The 27,646-nt window shown below is 33.3% G+C and overlaps 1 protein-coding gene across 2 annotated transcripts; it reads right to left on the bottom strand.

Moving 5' to 3' along the window:
- Positions 1-1,271: 1,271 nt before the first annotated feature.
- Positions 1,272-26,994, bottom strand: LOC149075458 (neprilysin-2-like). 2 transcript variants are annotated; one of them, XM_089242814.1, is made up of 20 exons: positions 26,843-26,994; positions 26,418-26,516; positions 25,397-25,558; positions 23,379-23,462; positions 21,925-22,136; positions 21,589-21,768; positions 21,106-21,192; positions 20,067-20,191; positions 16,058-16,280; positions 14,771-14,869; positions 13,825-13,902; positions 13,619-13,722; positions 8,460-8,524; positions 8,278-8,329; positions 8,097-8,164; positions 7,101-7,231; positions 6,610-6,675; positions 4,844-4,939; positions 3,301-3,377; positions 1,272-1,506 (listed from the first exon to the last, which is right to left on the bottom strand). In XM_089242814.1, the coding sequence occupies exons 1-20, from the start codon at positions 26,880-26,882 to the stop codon at positions 1,407-1,409; spliced, it is 2,148 nt and encodes a 715-aa protein (XP_089098940.1). In that variant the 5' UTR covers positions 26,883-26,994; the 3' UTR covers positions 1,272-1,406. The 2 variants fall into 2 exon arrangements, with proteins under 2 accessions (XP_089098940.1, XP_089098941.1); XM_089242815.1 differs by lacking the exon at positions 21,106-21,192.
- Positions 26,995-27,646: the final 652 nt, after the last annotated feature.

Genomic DNA, 27,646 nt, shown 5'->3' with positions numbered 1-27,646 from the left:
TGCAAAATAAGTTGGAAACACTGGATTTGAATTTGACGGTTTCAATCCAACGAAATAGAATAATCTAGAATCGTTTCTGCCATCTATCTACACGTAATAGAACTACAAAACTTTTTCATTCAATAGTTCATGTATCTGTTACTAGATAGCAGCATAATAGTATTGTATGACAGAAGACCGCGAAATACAAACTTAATTTTGTGGTGGAGGGCAGGGCCGTCTTAAACAGGCGCGGTTCTATGGGGGGATGATCACTGATCACCCAAGAGAAATGCAAATATGATTATATTACAGTCAATAAATCCGTTGAAAATTATTTGTATCAATGTTTTTGATTAAGTAACAAATTCAAGATAACTGACCAAAAAATAGAAAAAACTGGGATATTTTTTCTAAAAAAGTCTGAACAAAAAAAAAATCGTGACTGTCACAGTGTAAAAAAAATCACCCCTCCCAACAGCGAGCTCTAGATCCGCCCCTGGCAAAGCCGCTTGAAAGTTAATGCAACTTTGGCCCCTGGTCTTAAGGTCATCATGGGCCCCGGTCTAAAGTGATCTTTCTGAGGCCTCTACCTGGCTACAAATGCACCTGCTTGCCATTCCACATGCTTACTCTTGGAAATTGTAACCAGATCTCATTTTCATGAGGCCCCGGATGGGCACATTCTTTAAGACGGCAATGTCAGAGGTTGGTCTTCATGTATAAATTACTCCCAAGGAGGAAAAACCAAACATATGGGAGTTTTTTTGTTTTTTTTTGAAAGCTTGTGGAAGAAATGTTTTGCAAAATACCGCATTTTAATGCGTGCAAAGAAGCTCTTTTTTGCTGAAAATTGGGCCCCAAAAATAAGGGAGGGGCTTCTTATGCATTGATAATATTATCGATATTAAAACATTTCTCAATTCCTTTTAATTTACGATGAGAGACTGATGACAATAATGATGTAGTTGATGTAACGGACGTGATTTATCAGCAAACTTAATGGTTTCTAAGATGAATAAAAATATTTTTTTTATACATTTAAAAGTAAAAAATATCTTTGAGGAAAGCTATTTTCCAAATTTTAAGCTTAAAAAAAATCAGGGGGTTTTACACACGTTAAAATGCAGTAATTGAAATGGGATTACAACTCCCATTGTAAAACCATGGTTGGCAACTGGTGGTGGGGGAGGGGGGGGTCCTTGGAGAGATTTCATGGGAATCAGTGAGTTGAGATAATAAAGTAAGAGTAAAATACAACACAAAACGATTTCATTCTTTTTTATGTTTTTAATATTTTTGTCCTAACCTACAACTACGTCCTTTGGAGAAATAGTTTAATACTTTCTTGATACAGAGATGACAGTTTACTTCAGAAGTTGACACTGTCCATGGAATCATTTCTAAACTATTAGACAAGTGAAACATCACCATATCTGACACTTCTTTTCTGGATTCATTGTAGATCCTACTGGGCAGTTGAAATCTTCAGAAAACTGTGGGGCATTTGAAAATGGTCCAATGACCCTGGAAAAAATACATACATGCACTCTCATCAATAAAAAGATATTTCCCTGAGGTTGCTTAAATAAATTTAAGGAAACTAGGAAAAAAAACGTTTATGGCATGCATACTCGACGCATGGCCCACGAGTCAACTGTTGCCGTCGGAGTCATTAGATGTGGCCTGCGAGTTCAAATTTCATTTTGTAAAAATGGCAACAATAAAATGGTAATAATAAAAAGCGTCACATTTGCCAGATCACTCAAGTAACCAGCACACAGTTCAACATCACTTAAGTGGCCTGTGGCATCTTCCGGCAAACTTAAGTGGCCCACAGCCCATTAAAAGTATTAAAAGTGATGTGTGGAATGTGGATTATTTAATCACCACAGCACAATTCTCTAGAGCAACTTTATAGATCATTTAAGGTATCAGGGATAATGGCACACTTCAGTAATACTGAAAAACAGACATCCATTTCCTTTACAGACCAGAGCTGAAAACAGAAGTACCACAGAGGCAGCACAAATGTAGGGTGAGCATTTTTCTCACAGGCGATTGTCCAATCCGAAAACATTTGAGCACTTGCATCAGCAACTATGCGGAATGGTATACTTTCTTGCTTCCCTGTCCGATGCAGGTCTGCACCTTTTATTCACTGTGATGCAGATTGGCATATGGTTTCTTCTTCTTTCCCATGTTACATTTGCATGTGTGGTGTTCTTTTTACTCCCGATAAATTTCAACAGGAATGCCGTTTTAATGTTTGCGGAGAGGCCGTTTCAAAAGGAGCTGGCACGTTTGCGTTTCATGTTAGACCATGAATGCTTTGATCACAATTATTTGTATTGGTGTGTGTGCTATCACCTCTTAAAGTTTTTCTATCTTTTCTGAATCACCATGTAGAGTGTAAGTAAATCCTAATTCTGCCTTTATCTCATCAACCCTTTGTTGCAAAGGTATGGTTTTAATTTAAAAAGTTCGCAAAATGTGTTCAGAAATCAACCTGTACCAGTCTTGAGTGAAAATATTGTGCCATAAAAAAAACTAAATTTTTATACAGCCCCCTGTCTTTCAACTTCCAAATAGAAGATTGTTGCCTCTTTCTCCTGAGGCAACAAAAAAATTTCATGTTGTCAAGTGCAAATATTCGCAGAGATATTTGAATTCAAAATCAGAGAAAAGTTGTGAAAGAACAGCCTTTAGTTTATGTCTGTGAATGTTTGAATGTTGCACTTAGAAACAAGGAATTTCATGTAGGCCTCCAGGAAAGGCAGAGCAATGACTTTCTGATTGAAAGCTGGAGGAGAGAGAAACCATATAGAATGGAATAGGTATGAATGATTTCTGAACACAATTTTAGCATTTTTTTAAAATGAAACCATACCTCTACATTGAACGGTGGATGAGACAAAGGCAGCATTAAGACTTACAGGACACCATGTATAATGATAAACTTTAAAAATCCATAATCGTCTGAATAAAAATATTACTCTCTGGTCCTGATGAATTTGTCATAATGTTGATATATTCCATCTATATAATGATATCTCCTCAATAACTTTAAGTAGATTATGTTTGCCTAATCCCTCCCTTGAGTATAGTAATATTTGATTTTATGCAGATAAACTCTTCTATTTACAAGAAATGAACCTATTATAAGAGGAACAGAAATAATCCTCATTACGCACAACAAAGAAACAATTTGAAAAATAAGTTCAACTTTTTGCCCCTCACCCGAGTATCAATGAGCATAACAAAATATATATATAGTTCCCATTCCTGTTTCAAGGAAGGACAAATTGAAATAGCACTCACCTGAATCTTGGTGGAGTATGGACTTCAGTAAACAAGTTCAACTTCATGAATTCTGGTCTATATTTCGCACACCATACCTTTGGGAAAAAATTGGAAATCAATGATAAAACTATATTTTTTGACAATTGTGAGAGAAAGTCTTGTGAACCTGGTGCATCTTATACAGCAGCAGTAAATGTTCCTTTGAATGTACAAAATATATACAAAAAATGAGGTTTGCCTAATATAATGTACTGAAAAGTAATTTTCATATATGTTGCAATGACACCACTAATTTAACCTAATGCTTTATTAAGGTCCTTTGTAACAACGCATTTTACAAAGATGATGTCACTCCCCACTTATGAATAGCGTTAAAGTGACATCTTCAGATTCGTCGCCATCTGATGTCAATGTCAGCAATTATGAGCTTTGGCCTAAGTTTAGTCTGATTGTCTGTGCATAGTCGCATTCAGCACACACAAGCTCAAAGAAAAGAGGTTTGTTGCATTTGAGTCATATAGTGGTCTAGTCTCTAGTGCACTCACCCCGCAAGTGAGAGGATGTGAATTTGATTCCCCACAAAGGCAGTTGAATTTTCTTTCCTGGATTTATCTTTGCATCAGCCAGCTCTTGCAACCTTCATACAATGCATTTTGTATAAAACTACTTTTCACAGGGGCATCAGAAGTGTTCCAGACTTGTGGGTGTTCAACTTGAGCGTTGAGCCCTTAACTCTCATGATCTATGCTGCGTAGGTACTCTCATTTAGGTATTTATCTGTCAGGAGATTATGCCCTATACATCATTCCTTTAATAGAATGTCTGACTGTTTAAACCTTAATATACTGTGATATGCATCTCAAATAACATGGTCCTGGTCAGGAGTACAATACATGTACACCCACAGCAACCCTGGCTCTGACACCATGGTTTTTCAAGTCTGTTTCATATCCCCTGTTCCTTTAATAAAGTGAGTGACCAGTCAATGACTGCAAAAACCAGTTTGTTTTTCTCCTCAGAAGCTTACTTCTACTTCCAGGCTCAGCCTAGTGCTCTAAAAGCATCTCTAGTCTATTATAATTATCTCTAGTCTATTAAAAGACTATTACACCCTGTTCCATTCGTCCATAAGCGCATAAGGATATGTACATCAAATATTCAATAATAATGCACTGAATATTGTTTGAAAAAAAAATCTTGATCAGTTGTCTTCAAACTCTTCAGGTACTGAGATATTTTAGGAGGGGCACAGACAAAGCTGTAGCGAAGGGTAGGGATTTGGGGGTCTTGTTCTCTCCCCCCCCCCTTTTAAGAGGGGTTTTACTTTATCCTGTTGACACATTACAGTGCCTTATTCCTCTTTAAAAGAACATACCAGCTTTGCCAGTCACAGATTGGATACATAGGATTATGGTAACAAAGAATATGAAAGGGACTCGTTTGAAAACGGAGCCTATGTAAAGTGAGTTACTGCAAGAGATCTTCTTCAAAGTTCATTACATTAAGTGAATGGCATTGTTATCATGCAAGTATGTTACAATTATTAAATTTGATCGCATACGTTTGCTGCACTTATCCAAAACAATTGCTGAGGTGTGTATTTAAGTTCAGGCAGGCTTCCTTCAGGCCCATTGTCTGCAACCCAAGAGTGGTAAGCCTGAAATATATATAATGGAAAAAATACAAATCGGCACTCGCAACACTACAAGAAATTAATGTAATAGTTTTATGATAAAAACATCATGAAAAAAAATTTAATATATAAACTGCTATATATATAATTTCCAAAAGTGAATGTGATACCTTGAAACAAAGATGGGGAAAAAATTAGTAGAAATTCCAAACCTTTTTTTATGTTTGAATGTAATAGTAACCATCTCTTTTTTTAACTTGATAGCTGAATTAAAAATAAATTTGAATTGAATTCATATTAAAAAATCACTCCTCGAAGTTGAAAAGTTTGAGAATGAATAGGTTCCGATAACTCTCTATCTAAAGTTTCCTGAATATATCATTATTTTGATTCATATCAATATCAAATTGAGGAAAAAGTTGGAGATTAGAAATTACATTTGGTTCCATTAAAACTTGAAACTGTGACAAAGATTTTATCCCTATTCTTATATTAGGGTCTAGCAGTGTGTTCACAGGAAGGCTAAGCATGCTATATCCTGGAGTGGCAATTTCAGAGAGGTGGGCGGAAAATTTGAGGAATGAGTGGTCAAGAAAATTAGTGTAAAATGGGAGAAGGGTGGCAAAATTATATACGTATATATAAATCTGCTTATTCAAAGAGATCAAGGGACTAAGTGAGGGAGTGATCAAAAGAGTGACCTAAGGAGGGTTCACGCATGAGAACGACTATAAAAGTGATATATAGAGAGAGTCAGTGAGCAACCAAAAGAGTGTGCAAGCATAAGAGTTGGTCTGGAGGGTGTATGAGAGTGGCAGAAAAAGTGATCTAGAGAGCAAGAAAATAGGTCAGTGAGCCACAAAAAGTGAACTAGAGAGCATGCATGCATGGGAGTGACTTATAAAATACAAAAACATGTCAGTAAGCAACTAAAAGTGTGATCTAGAGTGTAACCATGGGAGTGTCCAAAACACAGTGACCTAGAGTGTGTGAAAGCATGTGAGCAACCAAAAGAGTGACTTAGAGACAAAGGCATATTAAGAGAAAAAAAGGTGGTAAATTTCAGGATTGAATGGTCAAGAAAATTCGACTATATAGGGAAAATGCAGTAAAAGTTCTATAGTCTGCAGGTGAAAATATCATAAATCCGCCTTTGTTAGTGTCTGCCGCAGATCTAGACAAAATTTTGAGGTATTCACAGTGCATTTCAATGCCAACATCATTGTAGTAAAGTATGGCTAAACATTAACACTTTTTTGTTCTTGTCTCCATCCAGACAGTGTCCATCAATTCACAACAAAAGCCAAATTTTCAATAGAAAGACAAGATAAAGAAAAACATTATTTAGTAGCAACATTTTTGAAGAAATGGTAAGAGCAAAATCAAATTTCTAGATCGATAAAATGATCAGTTTTATATCCAGAAAATGTGGTCTTTCTCCCTATTATAAAATCACATTTATGCAACAAACGAAATATTTATTTTTGAGTGAAAAAAATACTACATCAAGCAGGAACAATCTGCTCACAAATAAGCCATGATGCCTTGTATCCATTTGTACTTACCCACTCTTCACCACAAATCTATTTCTATTGTTAATTTTATTTTTGTAAACTGATTTGATTCTGGAGAACATTTCACATAAAATATCTTATCTTTTTATTGAATTAAATAGCTGCAATTGGAATTCATACTTTGTAAGCTTCCTTTATTGCTCCATTATCAGCTATGTTTTCTCCTTGGGTATTAATTCCATTCACCTGAAAACAGAAAACAAAAAAATAGAATAATTTTGTTTTCTATCAAAAAATCACATTCATGTATTTTTTTTTAACCAAAATTTTTTCGCATGTGAAATTGCTTATCCAATGATGATGTCACTCTCAGCTATTAACATGAATAGCAGAGAGTGACATTGTGTTCAAATAAGTCACCAACTGGTTGCAGTGTCAGCAATTGATAGCTTTGACATGAGATAGGTCTGACTGTCCATGTATAGTCCTGTCCAGCAGACATGAGCTCTAAGGAAAAAGGTTCATTGCCTTTGTAGTGTAGTGGTCTAGTGCGCTCACCCAGCAAATGATAGAATATGCGTTCAATGCCCTGCAGAGGCAGTTGAATTTTCTTTCTTGAATTCATCTTCACATCAGCCAGTTGTTAACACCTTCGTATGAAAAGTGCTTACCTGCAAACCAACTTCAGGCAAAGTGAAATTGTTGTACTGATCTATAATGCACTGCTTCTTTTCCTTGAATCGCTTATTAGTATCAGAGTCCCACCAGTTCTTCATATTCCCATCCTTGTCGTATTGCTTTCCTAGTAGAGAAAAAAAAATCAACTATAGGTCTATAATTAAAATTGTTGAGACCTACTCCCTCACTCTCAGGGTGGTTATAATTAAGCAGACACTACTCAGACCTGCGTAGCACCTGACTGTTCTTGTGAACGTATTTCTTTCAAACTTGGTACGTAGGTTATACGTAAAACGTCAAAAAAGAAAACTGTAATAAAATAAATAGTTCAATTTTTGACCATCAAGAGAAAAAGTGATGCTTTTTAATTGCAGTTTCTGTCTCCAATGGCCCATATATGAATCATATCTACCAAGTTTCAATGAGATACATTCACCAGAACAGGGGCTACACAGATACGAGTAACACTAGTTTAATTACAACCACCCTGTACTTTAATCTCTGAGAATAACACATTTTTTCCCAGACATTTAATCTTTACTATCACTTTATCACTTTTTATACACATGAAATAGAGCCAGTCAGGCCAAATGATGGTTACTGTTACTTCACTTTCATGGTGAGTAACAATCCTTGGTAATTGTAATGATTGAAGGTTTTACCAGCCTACAACGGTAAAATTTTCAATAATTACACTTCACTCATAGTTATAAAAGTTGATGGCAGATGGCAGCACTACACATAATCAAACTTTACGTTAGGTTCACAACATAGACATGCGCATTCCAACGTGTACCAATTTGTTACAATTTCTGCAGAGGAATGTGAACGAGGTACGTGTGCTTTAGTAGTATATCTTGGTAAGTGAATTTTGTTTGTCTGTGTGTGTGTGAGCCAGGCCAGAAAGATTACAGTGCACGATAAATGATAAATTATTTCTGTAGCAAATATTAATTTGGATTATTTTGAGAAATTCAATTATTTCTTACCCATATCATCGAATCCATGAACAATTTCATGTCCAATAATAATGCCAATTGCTCCGAAATTCAAATAACTGAAATGGAAATAGTTAATTGCTTAACCAATTTACACAGAATTTTTTGAAAATCACAACTGTATTTACAGAAAAATTAAAAACATTCATTAAAAAAAATTTTATTTGTATACTTTGGCCTGTCTCTGCTGAAGAAAACATCCTGAAGGACTCCAGCTGGGAACACTGAAAATAAAATTAATGAAATAAACGTAGTTATCAATGAAAACTAAAATCATTTTGGTAGAGGAAATTTCATTATAATAGACTGATGCAATATTAAATATTGCATATGCATATTTAAAAATATTTTTACCAATGATGTTTTCAGCAGGATTATAATAAGCATCCATCATAGCAGCTACTGCATGATTTTTCCAACTATGAAAAGAAAAAATATATATATTGAAATTACTCTAAACATTGTATTTGTAATGATGAAACATCAATGACAAGTTTTGAATTTGTTTTGTCTCCATCTTGAATAATATAAAAAATAACAATCTATTCATTAGAAAAAATTTCATAAATATTGTATGGCATTGAACGAGTTGATAATATAAATTATTTTCCTACCAAATACACTGATACCTCAGCTTGTAAAGATGACTTGTTCAGAAATCTTAGCTAGCTGAAATCTGAAGATAGTACAGGGCTTGACAAATCGAAATAAAAATTGGGCACCAATGAAATTTTCCAGAAACCAAGAAGCTGTTTTCTATGATATGCTTTTATGAAATGGCTTAAATAATTTTCTTCATGCTTTCCTGGGCTTTGGTGATCTTGTTAGTTCTCATGTTAGTGAAAATGAAATGCTTACGGAAATGCTGAAAATTTTGTGCCATCTCCAGACTCCAACTTAATTGTCACACATATAAAATATTAGGCTCCAACACAGACCCTTTAGTTGTTATGGTGACCTGGCACCTAGGATTTTTTAAAGCCTGGTGTAGCACTATTTTTTGTCCTGATGATTAATTCTTTAGGACATGGACTAGACAAGGACTTAGAAAACTCAGCAACATACAAATCCATGATTTCTGTGAAGTCTTCCACAGTCCACAAAGATTTTTCAGAGGGAGTACATGGCCTGAACATCTCTGTTGATGGCATTCCAAATGTATTAGATTAGATTGAGGTCTGATGATCTATTTGGACAGGAAGTCAAGTTAGCATCAATGGAGTGTTTCTCCAACCATTCAGATATAATGTGGGAGCTTTGACATGGTGTATTGTCCTGTTGAAGACTGGGTGATCAATGGAATGTTGCAGCTGCACTGTGCTTATTTTTGTGAACAGAAGTACATGGTTGTAAAAGATCTTCATGACGTCGCATCAGAGGTCCCATTTCAGTCCATGCAAACAATCCCAGACAAGAGTTCTACCTCCATGGGCTTGACAATTACCTTGCTGGCATGAGGTGATCGATCACTTTATAAGGTTTGCACATACTCATACCTGCCTTCAGCGTGTACCAACTGGAATCTACTCATTCATCCTTTTGCCACGTTTTCAAGGTCCAGTGGCAATGTCCCAGTGCCCAGGCTAATCATTGAGGCTTGTGAAATGCGGTCAGCAAAGGTACTCTTGATGGGAGGACGAATGAATAGTGGAGGCTGCTTACACGATTTGGTGCACAAGCATTTAAATAGCTGAGTGATTTGTTGCATTACGGCCAGCTTGCTGTTCTAATGCAGGCTAATCAATGTCAAGCTGTGTCAGAACAAAAAATACGAAATGTCTCTTTCATATACTACCAGCTGTCTTTAATTCGATTGCTGTTCAGTGTATTTATTTTAAGCCATAAAAATTTACAGAGGTATACGAATTGCACAAGATATTTTGTAAAAAAATGTTGCTTAAGTGTCAGTATTAGACTTACAAACATTTAACACATGAGCAGAAGTTAACATCTAAATTACAAAAGCTCTGCTCTGAACAAGTCAAAGCTGACATCATTATGTACTGTATTTCTCACTGTGATGCTAGTTTTACTTTGCATAAACTTCCTTGCTTATTGATTCTCATTCAATTATTAATATTTTGAAAACATTAAGCAAACTAATGGGATAGCATAGCTCCATTATTTTATACAGAAAAACTTCATTTGAGATACAAGTTTTACAAGATGGTAGTGTATGGGGAATTAGAAGCATGACCCACTCAAGGATGGAGTTGACAGAGGTCCAGCCCTGGGACCTGGGATAATTCTCATAATTTCTTGATTTTTACGTTAAAAATTAATTAAGAAGAATCCTTCGTGACAAGTCTGGCCTGGGACCCTGCTCCAGGACATGGGTGCTATCATTTATAGTAAGTCAATGGGAAGAATTTAGTTCAAAGCTGTCATCTGTTTTGCGCAACGTCATACCCTTTGTTCGAAAAAAACATGTTTGCACATCATGTCCCCTTTGGTTCACAGACAGCATGTGTAACCTTTATCTTGTAAAAAAAGAGCATTCAGAGAATATAAAACTAAACAATCTGACCTATCATTGTTTACTGATAAAATAACGGTGTTTAAGAAAGTGATAAGGGATAGTAAAAACAAAGTTGAATCTAGGTTGGCTGATAACATTGGCTCTGACCCAAAATCATTTTTAGATACGTCAATAATGGGTGTAAGGGAACAGTTAGCCCTCTCTTGATAAGAGGGTCTAGGATAGAGAGCAGCGTAGGCATGTGTAGTGCTTTCAGTGACTTTTTCACGACAGTTTTTAATAGAGAAAATGATATTCAACAGGCAGGTGTTGCATGGGGTAGTAAAATCTTCAAAGAAATTCAAGTGGAAGATGTGGAGGTACTAAATTTTCTGAAAAATTTGAGTGCAAGCAAAGCACCAGGACCAGATGATATCTATTATAGGGTCCTCAGGGCCAGTCCCACAGATTCAAAGGAGTAAATCTACCCTCAGCAACACACTGAAGGTGTTGTCCCAAGAGATTGGAAGCTTGCTAATATAGTTCCGATATTTAAAATTGGTAATAGAGAAACTGTGTCCAATTACCGTCCAGCGAGTTTGACGAGCTCCATCTTGAAACGTTTGGAAATTATCAAAAGGCAATTGATGAAGCGGATAGACAAGAATAATGTATTATCAGATATAGTCCTCAGATCACGAGAAGAGTTACGGGAATTCCCCTCTCTGGAGAAGGCCCATTTCGGCGCAGGAAAAAGATAAAAATTATCCCGGGTTGCTAGTAAAAGTTGTCTTGGCGCAAATCTGTTTTCTCTGTAGGCCAATATTCTTCATGCTTTAGTAAGCTGCACTTTGTGTTGGCGTTTCTTAAAAGATGTACTCAAAAATTGTTCAGTTATAAATTGTGGAAATAAATTAAATTTTTTAATTTAAAAATTTGAATTTTAATTACATTCAATACTTTGAACTAAAATATTTAATACAGAAAAAACTTAAAGGGAGTAGTGGTAATTTAATAGTAAAGAGAGTAAAATTACTATAAATTAATAATTAAATTACTAAAATAATAAAATAAAATAACTGTTAAATTACTTTAAATTAATAATTTAATACAAAGGGAGTGTTAATAATTTAATTATTAATTTATTACTATTGTAAATTATATTTTTCTTTGGTTTAACTTCTATACCGCAGCAAGAGAATGCCACCTGCCAGCAACTAGCAGTTCTTTTTATATTTACCTTCTCTTATCGCCATCATCGTCTTTTTTTTCTTTTTTATTTTCTAGGAGTATTATGCCGTGGCGCTTTTAGTGAAATTTCTAGGAAGACAAAATAGCACTAATGACGCCAAACTGAAAAGCGCCATTGTTAATTTGCTATTCTCGATGGGCAGTCGCTTTACCTAAAAGGAAATAATAGAATCTTCTAACATGATGTAACGCGTAGACAATGTTCTTCTTGTAGTCGGTGGACTATAATCAGCATAGGTTCAGGGGGGTCATGTGTAACTAACCTTCCTTGCTTCTATGATTAATTGACTAAGACTGGCTAAGCACAAAAATGTAGATGTTGTTTACCTTGATTTCCAGATGGCATTCGATTGGGTCCAACATGATCACTCTTGAAGCATTTACAAGAGATTGGGTTTGGGGCAACTTGATGAATTGGATAGAATCGTGGTTAAGAGATAGGTCACAACAGACTATGGTAATGGGGAATTCTCTGATTTGAGAGGCATTACAAGTGGAGTTCCTCAAGGAAGTGTACATGGCCCATACTTTTTCACTTTTTATCGATAGATTCAATCAGGGTATCGATGGGATTGCTAGCAAATTCGCAGATTACGTGAAGCTAATATGATAATAGACAGGTTATATATACCGGCTATACATATAATAGACAGGTTTGTCTGGAGTCAAAGCGATAGGGAGTTGCTCCAGGCGAACTTAAACAGGATTGGAGCATAGGCAAATGAATAGAGCATGACATTTAGCATTGACAAGTGCATGGTCACTCACTTTAGTTCGAACAACCCACATTTCTCTTACAAGTTGAATGGTGTCACTATCCCGAATGCAACTAGGGTCACTGATTTGGGAATTCTTATTGATGATGGCTTAAGTTTTCTGAGCATTGTTCAGTGTTGGTCAAAAAATCGAATGGAATGCTGTGTTTTATTTTCAAAAGGTCTCTTCATGTTCTCCTAGTCATTCTTCTGCTTTTTTGAGGCTTAGTTTACCCTGGATTGGAGTATGCTATAAGGTTTGGGAGACCACACCTACAGAGGGACATAGACTTGGTTGAAGGGGTGCAGAGAAGAGCTATGTGTGTCCTTGTTAGCACACAGAGCTTGAGATATGAAGAGACTTTTTTTTTAATATGTTTACATTGGATGAACGCAGGTGTCAGGGAGATATGATCAAAGTGTTCAAAATTTTCGATGGACCATGAATTATTAATATGCCGTCAATCAAGGGGACACCAGTATTGATTGGTAATGGACAATCCTAGGTTGTAGTGTTGCAGGGAATTTTTCTCTAATGGGATTGTTAATAAATGGAATAGTTTACTCTCGGAGGTAGTAAATTCTAACACAATTGAAATGTTTAAAAAGAAATACGATAAACATGTTGGGATAAATCAAGAAGCTATCCATATTTAGAATAAGACAACCCCATAAATATAATTTATGAACATTGTATATTATTTTATCATGTATATATGTAATGTTTCTAGTTTTTGTAATTGCATTTTTAATTGGGTTGCTGTATTTTAGAAACATATGACATCCATATTTGTCATGGGCATCTTATTCCCAGCCACCTCGTTGGGCATTTTGCCTGTTGTATTTGCAGCAATTTTTGGCAATAAATCAAGCTTTTAAATTAAAATATCATTATGTTTGAATTTTAGATAAACAAACTTCCAAAAAAATCATGATATATGCATAACTTTCTTCCTTAAAGACTATACAGACACAAAATGCCAAACAAAAATTAGAGCCTTTCATAATCACTGTATAGATAAACCCCATAATATGCAATAAAAACTTACTCTTCTTTAACAACTGGTGTTCGTAGCTTATTGTAAGAAGAATCTGTAGCAAACTTATTTAATCTTAAAACGTTTTCAAAATATGAGTTTTCTTCAAAGGTCAACTGAAACCAATATCAAAATAGAAAAAAAATTACATTTTTTTATTTTTACAAAAACCAAAATAATGTTTTAACATAAATCTTACACAAGACACACAAACTTACGTTTAGATAAAGCTCAGATACAAGATCATCATCAAGCAGCTCTTTTGGATATCCAATGTGTGCTTTGATGCTTTTGGCCTGCCATAAATAATTTCTTATCTTACCATATTAACATAACACAAATATAGCACATTTGTCTATTATAAATAAATTTAAATACAAAAATAAATACTGTGTGTGCAATAACTCCATAACTTTACAAGTTTAAATTTTTTCAAGAAGTATCTCACTATCTGAGTATTGAAAACTTCTATTTTAAAGGGGTGCTGTGTTCATGAGCAGCACGAAAATTATTTCAATTTTACAAACATTTTTTTCAGAAATGTTTTGTAAAATTCTTCACAAAAGTTTCATGGTGATTGCTAGTTGCATATATATATATATATATATATACGTCCTTCTTTCTATTTTATATTCTAAAAAATGTAGCAGAAATCTCTACTGCCAATCAGAAAATTTTATGTTTCCAATCATTTTCAGATTTTATTAAGAAACCATTCACAAATGGGACATAATTAAAGGCAATATGGAATTTCTGACAAGTATCAGATTTTGTTTGGCAATTTTTTGCAAGTTTGGCAACTATGTTAATATTTTATTTCTTCCAGAAATTACAGTATTTTTTCTATGTTTTTTTTTTTTTTTTGATCTGTGGATTTTTCTGAACCATCAATTTGTTGTTGATTTTTTTCATTCCTAAACTTCGATACAAACCACTTTATAGAGTTTTTCCCCCTTTCAAAAATCAATCCTTTTTAATTCCAACACTATAATCAACAAAGAAACTACAAGACACTGAACTCCTGTAGATTTCTTGTAAGAAAAAAAGTAGTAAAAGTAGTAGTATTACTGTATTGCATAAATAATTTCAAAAATATTAAAAAAAAATACTAATTACGTATGTTTATGGATGAAATTGTGTGGTATATTTTACATGTCCTAGTACCTTTTCCATAGCTTTATCTTTTGTATCGCTCTCCATCCAATCGGTATTCTGAAGGACCTTCAAGAATTCATTATGAATATACTTAACCATTTCCATAGCCTGCAAATAAATTTGTTGCATTCTTTAAATAAATTCATCAATTTGTTATGATGAATTTTGTAAAGTAATCAGAAAAACAGTCATTTATATTTCTGGAATGGCTCTTACCCTCTACTAGAGACGAGATAAATTTATACTACATAAATTAATATAATATATATATATATATATAACATGTTTTACAGTAGATCCTGCTTATAACGTTTTTCAAAAACCACAACTAAAAAACGTTTTAAGCTGGAAATGTTTGTAAGAATTACAAGACATAATTTTTCACCTACCATAGCTTTTTTATGTCATATTTGATTTATTAACAAAATTTAAGGTGCATATAGGGTTTTAATAAGAAGCAATTATTTGTTATAACCAAACTATAGCATTTTTTTTTTATAACAGTCAAGTTTCTGTAAAATCTGGATGACATCACATGGCATATTTTCTATATATTGTCTAAGAAAATATCGAAAAGTTTCCAGTCCTTTAATTGCTTATGCAAACGTTACAACTGGTGTTGACTGTGGTAATCACCTACAAATTTAAAAGTTTTTATTTTTTCCTTTAAACTTAAAACCTTTCTTTTTTAACTTGCTCTGGGACACTTTGACTTGAACTACTCTCGGCAAAATCTAATGCTTTTACTTCATTTTCCAAAATTTAAAAGGTCATGAAAGCATCGTATAGGCTGTTCTGTAAAGAATCGAATTCCAAGAAGTACATTTGGGAAATAAGATTTTCCTTATCTGCATTTTTTAATTAACGCTTTTAAATGATACTTGATGCTGGCGTCTGAAAATCTGTCAAGTTGTGTATGTTTTGTACAAAATGCTGTGCAGAATTTTACTGTACAGAATGCTGTGTATTATAATACAGGAGGTTTTACAGTGAGAATATTAGTCTCAGTACAAATATCAATATTAGAAACTCCATTATTTTTAACTGCTAAAGTTTGCTTCCAGATGCGTTTTCATGATTTGAGTAACATTCCAAAATGGTTAAATTTAAAACTCTAAAAGTAGCCGTATTTTGCTCAGATTTTTAAAACTCTCAATTTGAATAGAATTTTTTTAGTACTTAAAAGAATTAAGGGACGATAGTTGAAAAATACAAATGTTAAAAATAAAAAAAAAGTATGAAGTGTGTCAACATTAAATTAACCCTTTGTGTGATATATGGTTTTAAATGACTTGCCATATTTTTGCTGTCTTCCTTGAAATAGTTCCGAACATAATGAGCACCCAAAGCAATGCTCAAGGACGGTGACAATTTAGCCAGACACTTCTCCCAACGAGATTCTTGCTGAGGTTTTCCTGTTAGAGCAGTTGTATAGTCATGTGAGATGCTACGCCAGTCTTCTGAAAGCAGTGGTGCAGATTGATGTACCATACGCCAAACAAGGTAGTTAGCAACAGTACTGAAGAAAGAAATGACAAGCATTTACATACAATTTTTAGATATAGAAAATTCACATACTGAAAGCGTATATTCTAACATTGCTCCAGGCAAATTTTATCTCTGAAATTATCTTTTATTATGAGATACAGGGGAGCCTCACAACATGCTCCATGTTTGTCAAAGGAGTTTAATGGGAATCGGCTAATTGCCCAGAAACTGATCAATTCAATTTCAGAATTGATAATTCAATTGAATAATTCAATTCAAATCAGAATTTTGAGAGAATTTTAGCAATTTTTTACTAAAAAGTCCCATTGTACTAAGAATCAGGTTAGTCTTAAGGCGGATTCTATAACCTAAGATTTATTTATTAGTTTAGCATTTTTTCTATTCATTGTGACATGTTTTTTGAAAGGATTTATGTCTGTGTGAATAAATATTACATATTAGTTCTAATTTCTGTAATTTTTTGTATTATTTTTGCTAAGAACAAAACATGACTTTTACAATGATCTAAGTAAATGAAAAAATAATATTTAGTAATATTTTGACATGAATATATAAATCGTTACAATTTTGAGTGTTATGAAAATAAGATTGAATTTGAATCCAAAATAACTTCTAGACAACATATGCAAAGGCATGGAAAAGATGAAGATTCAAAGTTTCTAATAAGAAATTTTGATTTCAGTAACATCAATGGATTAATAGTGACACAAACATGAAGTATGAGAACTGCCATGTCACACATCAAAAATTGGGATAGCTTGGGACACCGGCCTGCTATTATTTTCTTATATAAGGTGTCCATGGATTCATCTAAGCAAGTTCTACAAGAATGAAGTGAAATGAGAAAAAATCAATAAAGATTATTTGAAAAAGTCACGATCCAGAAATAATGAAATTTTGCTCAAAATAATGTGAGACATGACCAATGAACTATTTTTTAAACATCAAAAATAATTTAAGAGGATAGAGCCTTAACTTATAAGGGATCATAAGCAGATGCTGGCTCAAACGGGAGGGAAAAGCATTGGCTTCCTGGTGATACCATTTTTCACTGAAAGGTATCACCCCCATCAGTATGTGTGTGTGTATCCAAAAACCTAAAAGTCATGAATGCTTTACTAATAAACATATTCACGTTAAAAACTTGCAGCTGTATCTCAAGACTATGCATATTCAATACATGCTGAACTGAACATTTAAACTTTTGAAAATTTTCCCAACTTGTTGCACACACGATCATGAACATCAATCCTAAAATTTTCTGTAACCTGTAATTCAAAGGTAATAAAAAAAAAACTTCAGTTCGATTCATATGGTTTCTAAAGTTTATTTTTAGCTTTTATAGCATAAGCTATTGTGCATTTTGAAGGATAACTTTTTTATTTGCATTCTTGTTAAATGATCAAAATAGATTTTTTATGGGTTAAGAGCAATAATCCACAGCAAAGCTGCAACTAGATGGGGGTCTGGTGCCCAAGGTGCTCGATCAAGAAGGGAGATGAGTTTACTCTTTGTTCCTTTGAAAAATATTGAAAGGGATTGCCAAAATGGGCACTTGCACAAGCCTAAGGAGTAAATCTGTTTCCAGTTGCAGCCCTGGTTCAAAGTAATTCAAACTTCTAAAGGTTCCACGAAGGCCCAACATTGCAAGTTTTTCTGGGTGGGGGGAAGACAAAGAACATATACTCTATATACAGTCAAACCTCGTTAGTGCGTCACCCGGTTAACACGTCACTCCGCTTACCGGGTCACTTTTTGGAAGTTCCAATTGTCCTCAGGCAGGAACTGACACAGCTATGGCTTACTCCGTTTAACAAGTCACTCCGCTTACTAAGTCATATTTTTGCTCTCCCAAGAGTGACTCATTAACGAGGTTCGACTGTATATATATATGTGTGTGTATTTCACCTTGTTTGTCTATTTCTATTGAACTTTTTAAATATTTGTAAAAGGCGGGTGACCCCGACCCCCCGAAATGACAGGCCTGGTTCACCCCTTGTATTTCAGTGGAGGCAAGAGTAAAGTCAATGAGATCTGTTTGGTTGTCTAGCATGATATCTACTATAGTTTGGGGATGAAACATCTCAAAGTCAAAATTCCAGTGGACCACAGATTTTCAGTTCAAAATCTTATTTATTTCAGTCCTAAAAGCCCTTATTCCTCCATGGAATGTTTTTCCTCACCATTGAGCAGTATTGCTTAGGAGCTTTTATATGTCTTTTATCGAGGAGATCTATGCATGGCTTTCACATATTTGAGCAGGGCCCCCTAGGCTGAAGTCTTGCTAATGGGTAACAGACACAAAGTTCCCATACCCCCTTCAGAAATACATTTACAAGTATTACATTACTAAATTATGTATAAAATGTCAGAAAGCATTGTGTAATGTGTAAAAAATCTTGTTAGGCAAAAAAATAAATTGCTAAGGCTGAATAAATATGGTATACCCACATATATAATATACATGGATATACTACATATCTGTGTGTGTATGTATTTATATATATATGTAATGTTAAAATATAATTTTTTTAATATGAAAAGGGGTCATTCAAGTATTACGTCAGCATCAATGGGGGAAGGGGTTTCCGATTTGCTGACTGTTGATGACAAGGAGGGAGGGGGGAGGTTTGGATGATGCTTATGTCATCAACCACCCTTTAAGAAGATATGAAATATTCTTAATGGCATCTTATTCTGTGCGCCAAAAACGGAAAAACCTTTCAATAGTTATTGGGCACCTGAACTAACATTTTTCCTATTGATAAGTCCCCTAGAGAGCCACTTTAGTGATCTCTAAATGTTTCACGGATCCTTTAAGTGCTCTGGAAATGTTTTCGAGTCGCTTCAATGCTCTAGAACTGTACAATGCATCACTCAAGTGACCTGTAATTATGCCACAGATCACATAAGTAATCTGTAAAGGTTTCGCAGGTAACTTGAGTGATGCATAACCGCACTGAGGGCCGCTTAAGTGGTCTAAAACTGTGCCACATGTCACTATAGGGATCTCGAAATGTGAGATTAATCGTTTAAGTGTTCTGGAACTGTGCCACGGGCATACCTAAGTGATCTTTGAATGTGCCACTGGCGTACTTCAGTGATCTAAAAATGTGCCACTGGTGTACTTCAGTGATCTGAAAATGTGCCACTGGCATACTTCAGTGATCTGAAAATGTGCCACCGGCCACTTAAATGCTCTACAATTGTGCCACGGGTCATTTAAGCAATCTGTAAATATGTCGCTTAGTTCATTTTTACGACATTGGGTTTGAGGGGGCAAGCCACATCAAATAACCTTCGGGGCTACATTTGGTCCGTGGGTCAAGGGTTTACCATATGGCTCTTGAAAGGTGGGTCACCATGAATTTCTTAAAGAGAAATTTTGAGTTCTTACCTTTCAAATAGCATTGAAATTAACAGAAAGACTATAATTACATATAAAGATATTTTCTTTCGAAATTTTAATTTTTTAAGAAATAGTTTTTACATTAAATAATATATTTTTTCGTCTGGGGGAGGCACACTAGCCCCCCCCCCCTCCCGCATACGTTTCTGATCCCAAACTGGAGGAACTTATGGATGAAAATAGCAGTCTGTTTTCTAATTTCAACCTCAAACATAGCAGTTTAACATTGCTTTTCTCAAAAAATGATTTTTTAAGTGAAATCTCGCAGTAAATCACTTTTTAGTACTACAACTTTCATATATAATTGTTTAAATAGCAACAAAAGTATTTTACAGCATGAAAATATTTTCATTGCAATACTCGTGTTCAATTGCAGTAAAGACTTACCGCTTCTTTATATTTCCAATCATCTTAGTGAAGTTGCTTATAAAACTTGGATTAGTAACAATGACAGGCTCATCTTCTGTGATGCTGATTTTCAGGAAACCTTTGAAATATTTCATCCAGTCAATCTTTAAAGATGGAAATAGAAGCGACTTATCAGTATCTTGTCACAAACCAAAAATAATGATTGAAAATGAAAAAAAATAGCAGTTATGTAATTGGCATTGTGAGCTTGATAAATTAAAATTTATCATACGACTACAGATCAAGGAAAAACTTGGAAAATGATGAAACTTAAAATGAAAAAAACTTAATATTAAACTGATATGGTTGAGGCTGAAATTAAAAAAGAGGCTGCTATTTTCGTCCATAAGTTCCTTCCACAGACAGCAAGCAGACCTCCAACATGGCATAAAGATTCAAATACTCATGCACTTGTTTTTAGTGCAGAGCATTGGGAAAGTGTTATCAAAACTCAATTCCTTTGATGGCGAGTCCCCAGGAGAAATTTTTCACTGACCCTCCTATATTAAATTCATAGAGCGGTAAAAAAAAAATGAGATGAACTCATTCTGACCCCAAAGCAGAAGTCTTGTCAGCTCCATCCTTCTCTTGGAGGCATGGCGATAGGTCCCAAATGTTTTGCTATTCATCCCATATGTTATCATGTGTCCATATATTGACCTACAAAGTTATCAGTCACCCTCAATCCAATACAACATGTAAACTCAGATCTGCCCTTTCCACTGTTTTGCAAAGAAATGAACAAATTCTGTCTTTAAGTGTGTTTGGCTTTGATTTTTGACAATGCTTAATTCGGTATAATCTGCATGTGATAAAATCAGTGGTATGGGATGCCTGATAAATAAATACCCATGTGTGACTATTGAATCACTGACATCTCCATTTCTCAAAGTATGGGTTTCTCAGAAACCGAAATAAGAAGAATGGGTATGAAAGGTTCTGACAACAACACGAAGACATATTTTAGAGGACAATTCCATATATGCAGAAGAAGGAAAAACTTCTATTTTTTTATTACCTCAGGATAATTTTCTTGAAGTTGTTTCAAATTAAATTTATTATATAATCGGTCCATGCTCATAATTTCCCTTCTTCCTAATGTGAACTGTAATGCAGAAAACAAAATATATACATGAACTGATTCATGTGATACCTGAGAAAATAAAATATCAAGTACACAAGTGTAGCTTATTGTATTTTTTATAAACACAATGCTTTTCTAATATAAATTTATACTCGTGAAACAATCAATGAAATAAATGACTAAAACAATCCAATCATTCAAATAGAATGAAAGATGAGATGTTGCTGAAGAAGAAAGATATTGATCTGAAAGCAAAAAGAATGGTGTTAAAAATATACAGTTGAAAAATTTTAAGCACAAAATAGGCACATAACCTAATCTATGAAATTAAAAAAAAAATAGAATGGATTTTCTAAAATAAAATTTATTGATTCGTTTTAAAAATTTATCACCATAATGTCTGGTGAATGAACTGACATTTGCAATCTTTGCTTCAAACTTGTAAGAATCTTCGAGCTCTCTGAGTGCAACGTCCTTGTCTGCCCCAAGTTTAACAGCTGCCTCCACCATGTAGTTAAAGTAGGCTAAAGTTGCACTGTCATTGAAACCTCGAGAAAAATAACTTCTATCTGGCATGCCAAAGGTCGGTTGACCCAACTATAAGAAATTAATGAAAAAGTTCACTAAATACTTTTTCCCATAAAGCTTTTAATTCTGTTTTTTTTTTTTTTTCTTGTCATAAAAACAATATTAGTAAGAAAGCTATTGTAAGCTGCTGTTTATATTGCAAAGAATTTACCGTGCAATGCTTACACTAAGAATACGATTGGTGTTGTTTTTAGGATCTGTTTTGACGCTCAATTGCATTAAAATATTATGACTGAAACCCATATCTCTGAATTTGATTAATGTGTCTATCCAGTCAAATTTAGATTCATCCCATCCATTACCAAGAACAACTGGCCATCCTCCAACAGCATCCAATGCTTTCTTTAGTGGCTCTCCTTGCAGAGTGTCTATAGTACCTGTAATAGAAATATTATTTTTATTTTAACTATAACAACTATAAGCTCAACAGAATATGTTCCGTTTCTGAATAAATGCCAGGAGCTTGGGTAATAAGAAAGATTTTTTAGAAACTGATAGTTGTGGAGGGCCTGGATCTTATAGCCATTGCAGAATCTTGGGCAAATGATGGGGATGAATCTTTCTTACACATCTCAGGACACAATACTTTTTGAGAAATAGATCTGATAGGAAAGGGGGTGGAGTGTTGGTATACGTGAAATAATGTTTGAAGGCTAGAGAGTGTAACGTGCAGAGAAGTGATATTGAAACTACTTATATGGGTTGAGCTTCAGAACAAAAGATGTCATAAACTTATTGTTGGGGTTTCTTACAATCCGCAGAGAATAGGGATCCAAACTACATCGCCAAATTGCATGATGAAATTTCCTACATGTGCAAGTGTAAGAGGGTTCTCATACTAGGGGATTTCAATTACCCAGGTATTGATTGGGACAACCTTCCATCTAGAGATCAGTATGAAAGAGACTTAAGTTGGTGCTCGAAAATTTTTTGTATCAGCATGTATCAGAAGCCACTAGGAGTACTGCTATTTTGGATTTATTTAATAATAGCAACCCAATTTATTTAATTAAATTGGATTAGTTAATAAATGGAATAGCTTACCCCCAGATGTAGTAAATTCTAACACAATTGACACGCTTAAAAAAAATACGATAAACATGTTGTGGTAAATCGAGAAACTATCATACTTAGAATAAGACAACCATAATAATCTTTACGGGCACTGTATCATGTGTATATATTGTTTATAATTTTTCTTAATTGTATTTTTAATTAGGTTGCTGTATTTTTTAAATATATGACATCCATATTTGTTATGAGCATCTTTTTCTAAGCCACCTCGTTGGGCATTTTGCCTGTTGTGGCGTTGTGTTTGTATTTATACCTCCCCCCCCCCCCTCACCCTCTCATTGATATCCCCATGAACTCCATGCATTGCAGTAGAGTAACACAGAGAACACAATACTTTTCTGTTAGAGACAATTATTCATCTTATTGAAAAACTTTTTTCCTATGTGTGCTTAGTTTTGATGTTGAAGTTGTTCAAATCAAAAATTACTTTAGATTCATAGCATTAAGATGCAATCCTTATAGGCAATAATATTATGCATGCAATTTTTGTATATCATGTGTATTTTAAATTTAAATAATGAATTAATTATATTCAAATCACTTACTGACATCTAAGCAAGAACTATATAGAGTTTTTACTAATTTGACAAAGTTAGGTTCTTCTCCAGTGATTGGTTCATCCAATAAAGCTACAATATAATATCATGGTATCATAAATATTGAAAACATAGCAACACAAAAATTAAATGTTTCATATAAAGCTTCAAATGTCTCACTAAAAAAGTTCATACTTATGTATGTGAAGTTTTGTATAAACTGAGCTGAGTAAATTTCGATGAACTTCAAGAATATTTTCACATAAAATATTCATCTTTTACTTGTAAATCTCAGGGCTTTCCAATTCAAAAGGCTCTTTATTTACGTGAAAAAAATTTCAATTGCAATAACCCCTCGTTACATTTACTAGAACATCTGTTAGAATTTTAATTAGCATCAGAACTTGGAACAAAATTATTGGTTTCATCATGCTTTTTCTGTGAAGGGGTTACAGTACATATAAAAAATATTACGACTTCAATGTGATAGAAAATGAGTCTTGGATACCCTCAAAGTATAAAGACTAAATTTTCATAGATTCAGCAAGATCATTATATTTCCTATACACTGCTCCAAATATTTAGGAGAAATGTAGTTTTTATTCAATTGCAAATTTTGAACATTTTAATTGGTAAAATATTCTCAAATAACATTCTTAGGAATTCACAAAGAGTTGTGTCACAAGAGTTAATCATCAACCGAATTTTAAATAAATAATACACATTCCCTAATCATTTTGAACACGCAAATTCATTCTTCTACACTGAAGAATGAATTCGCATTCTTGAGAAAATTTAAATTTATCGTCAGAAATGTCAATTATAAAAGAAAATATATGTATTTAAATAAAAGTAGATCACAACATAAGGTTATGAAATAAATACATAAAAAACTGAAACTTTTACAAATTTTGAACAATCATTTTAGCATAACAAGTTTTAATAACAAACAAGTTTTAATACGAAATACACACACATATTACACACACACATATTACAACATATAATACAGACGCAATATACAAAAAAAAAACAAAAAAAACATATATATTACCATTTATATATTAGCCCAAGGGATTACATAATCCGTCCAGGGCATATTGATAGTGTAGTATATATTGGGGTTGACAACAGACCAATGGTGTATATAATTAAAATATAATATTGTCCTCACATTACATTCGTAAAGAGAGAAAAAAAGATGCATGTATATGGGATTAATATTCAATTGTGTTGATTTTGTTTATGAGTAGTTTTCTGAATTTGTGCAGTGATTTTTCCGCCTTTATTTCGTTATTCAATCTATTATATTCTTTAGGTGCTATGTATATGAATTGTTTTTGTATTATGGTTTTGTTTGGTTTAATTATGGCGTATTGAATTCCGTGTTGTCTTGTTTGTCTCTGCTGGTGTTTAATTCTGAACCAATCGGGATTTTTCTGAATAAAGAATAATATTTTGTAAAGATAGAGTTTATTGATGTTAAATCTATAATCATTGTGACAGTCTTGGATTATATTTATTTTTTCAGATATATTATTCACAACTTTTCTCAGAGTGTTTCTTATTATATTTATATTTGAGTCATAATCACCGCCCCATACCGATATACCATATTGTATGACTGGTAAAATCCATGCGAAGTAAATAGTACGAAGAAATTTAGGGGATATAATATTTTTCAAGCAGTAAATCCTGGTATTGCTGTATTTTAGTTTATTGCTTACTGTCACCGCTTGAGTTTTCCATTTAAGGTTTTTATTAAAAACGATTCCAAGATAGTTTATTTCATCGGACTCCTTAATTTCAGTACAGTGACACTCATTGCGTGAGCAATGACCTACATGATATTGTATTGTTATTGGTTCTATATTTCTGTTATTATATAATTGAAAATGCATAAATTTAGTTTTATTTAAATTAAGGGTCAATAATCTAAAAATTTAGATTAGATTGTCAAGCATGTGATCAACCTAATTTTTTATTACTTTTCAAACATATCATAAATATAAATGAACCGTTCTGACCTTTAAGGTTTGAATTTAAAGTATCTTCTGCACCGGAGACGATAGACACTTCAGGCTTATCATCAGGAATTTCATGCTGTTTCAACCATCCACCACAGGCAAACTGATAGAAATCTTCACATGGATCAATGTTTTCATCCACATTATTTCGGATTTTCGTAGCTGCATTATGAGTGAATATTTGTCTGATAATTAGTATAAACAGTATAAATATGAAGAAAAAAAAACAAGAGAAGCACAATTAGTATCAGAATAATAGTGATATATTAGTAAAAAAAAACCAAATCAACACCATTGATTTCATTTATGTAACTTTAAGTTTTACAGATATGCATCCGTTTCCGATTTTTATGTGAACTTGTATTATTGTAAAAATGCAAGTCTTTGTATAAAATAAGAATATATCTATTTTTATTATATGTTAAGATAAATGTGATGAATTTTAGAATATGCATAATATTACCAGATTAATTGCATTTCCCCGTAACACATATATAAAACTGATTGTATATGGTTCATTTCAAGTGAAGATTTTTAAAAAAAGTTAAAAGATGAATCAAACACTTTATTTTAAAGCATCTAATACCATAGTGTCTAAAAATTACTCAACTTTTATGAAGTCATTCAGATTCATTTTGGCCATAATATATAATCTTTATGGATGTAATTTTTCCATCCAGCAACTACAAAGATTTAGTAACAATCCTAAGTGGAATCTCTTTGATAGTGGTTATATATTACAAATTTCATAAAGCTAACATGAATCTTGTCAAAACATAATTTTCCTTTTTTGTTAGCCTTTATCATTGATTCTCCTTTATTTTTTTGATATGCAAACTTATTCACAAATCCATAAACTTATTCACAAATCCATGTCTAAGTATAGAATGAGTAATAAAATGTTCTATGTTTCATAGTCACATTGCTTGAAAACAATAGCATAAAAAACTGTCTATGCTATCAGTATACCACAGCATAAAAAAGTTTCCAGAATGAAAATAAATGTTTAAAAAAACTTTACCTGCTTCAACACATTCTGGGGTCAGACAAATGTTAGCGGATGATTCCTCAGCAAGTTGTCGCTCATAAAGAGATGGAAAATACAAGGCTTGGTTATAGCCTAGGAAGAAAAAAAAAGTTTACATTTATGGTAATAATGAATAGTATTATTTGGTCATGCTAAGTTGGTCTTTAACAACATCATGTAATAGCACAATGGGAGATTCCATTTATTGAAATATATTTACCCAGTTTACCAATTTACCCAGAACAATGCAGTATTGATAAGTTTAATAGTTTCAGGAAAAATCAGTGGTAAGAAAAAAATTACTATATAAAACAAAATAATGATTTCTTGCATACAAAATATCACGCATATAAAAAATAGTGATTGCTGGAAAATATTTCTAATTAATTTTGATAGCACGGAAAAGAAAAAATACTTACCAATGAAGAGGATTTGAAGCTGTAAGATGATTAAAAGCATATTTTTTATATATAATTTACTCTAACAATATTTTTGTCCTCAATGAAAATATTAATGAATTAATAAATACAAGTGTGTCAGTCTGCTATCCCTGGATCTAAATTGAAAGAGGAAGAAATGAATGTGATTGGTTATTTATACCTTAATCTTTTTATTATTTTTGTGTTAGAAAGTGAATATGTCTGGTACCAGTGTCAACATGTCACATTTACACATTATTGTTCGTGAACAGCTGAGGTGTAAGAAAATAGTGAGATAGAAGAAAAAATAAAACAATGATGACAAACAAGTGGTTCGTAATCCACAGATGGTAATACTGAAAGAATTTAAGATGCCTATAGTGTTTATAAAAATACCAGCATTTACAGAATGAACGTTCAGATAAATTGCATTCTTTAACAAAATGATGAATGCTCTAGTTGTAATTTCAGAATGTTATCAATAAATAAGAGTTTGCATGAAATGCAAAACAGTCAAAATATGTGACAAGTATAACACATATATATTTGCTTCTTTCAATATTTTCCTTTTTTTATAAGATTTTCAAAATATTTTTTTTGTTTACAAATACAAACATAAAGGCCACAACAGGCAAATAGCCCAAAAAAAGATGCCCATACAAAAATATGGATGTCAAATGTAACCAAAATACAGCAACCCAATGCAAAATATAAAATAATTATAACATAATATTACATAATTATTATTTATTTTTAACAGTTGCCACCATTGCTTCAACCCTTATTTGGTCTGCATACTAATTT

Source organism: Pholcus phalangioides, unplaced genomic scaffold (assembly GCF_987345545.1).
Source record: "Pholcus phalangioides strain wild (caught in Gottingen) unplaced genomic scaffold, Ppha-v1.0 ptg000015l_1, whole genome shotgun sequence".
Classification (NCBI taxonomy): domain Eukaryota; kingdom Metazoa; phylum Arthropoda; class Arachnida; order Araneae; family Pholcidae; genus Pholcus; species Pholcus phalangioides.
Note: the sequence above shows the minus strand (reverse complement) of the source record. Positions and strands in the feature narration are given on the sequence as shown.

Coding starts and splice junctions, on each gene's coding strand:
- LOC149075458 (XM_089242814.1), bottom strand. CDS start 26,882: ATGCTTTTAATCATCTTACAGCTTCAAATCCTCTTCATTG. Junction 25,559..26,417: donor CCCAGAATGTGTTGAAGCAG/GTAAAGTTTTTT, acceptor CTCATAATGCAG/CTACGAAAATCCGAAATAAT. Junction 13,723..13,824: donor TATCTGAGCTTTATCTAAAC/GTAAGTTTGTGT, acceptor TATTGGTTTCAG/TTGACCTTTGAAGAAAACTC.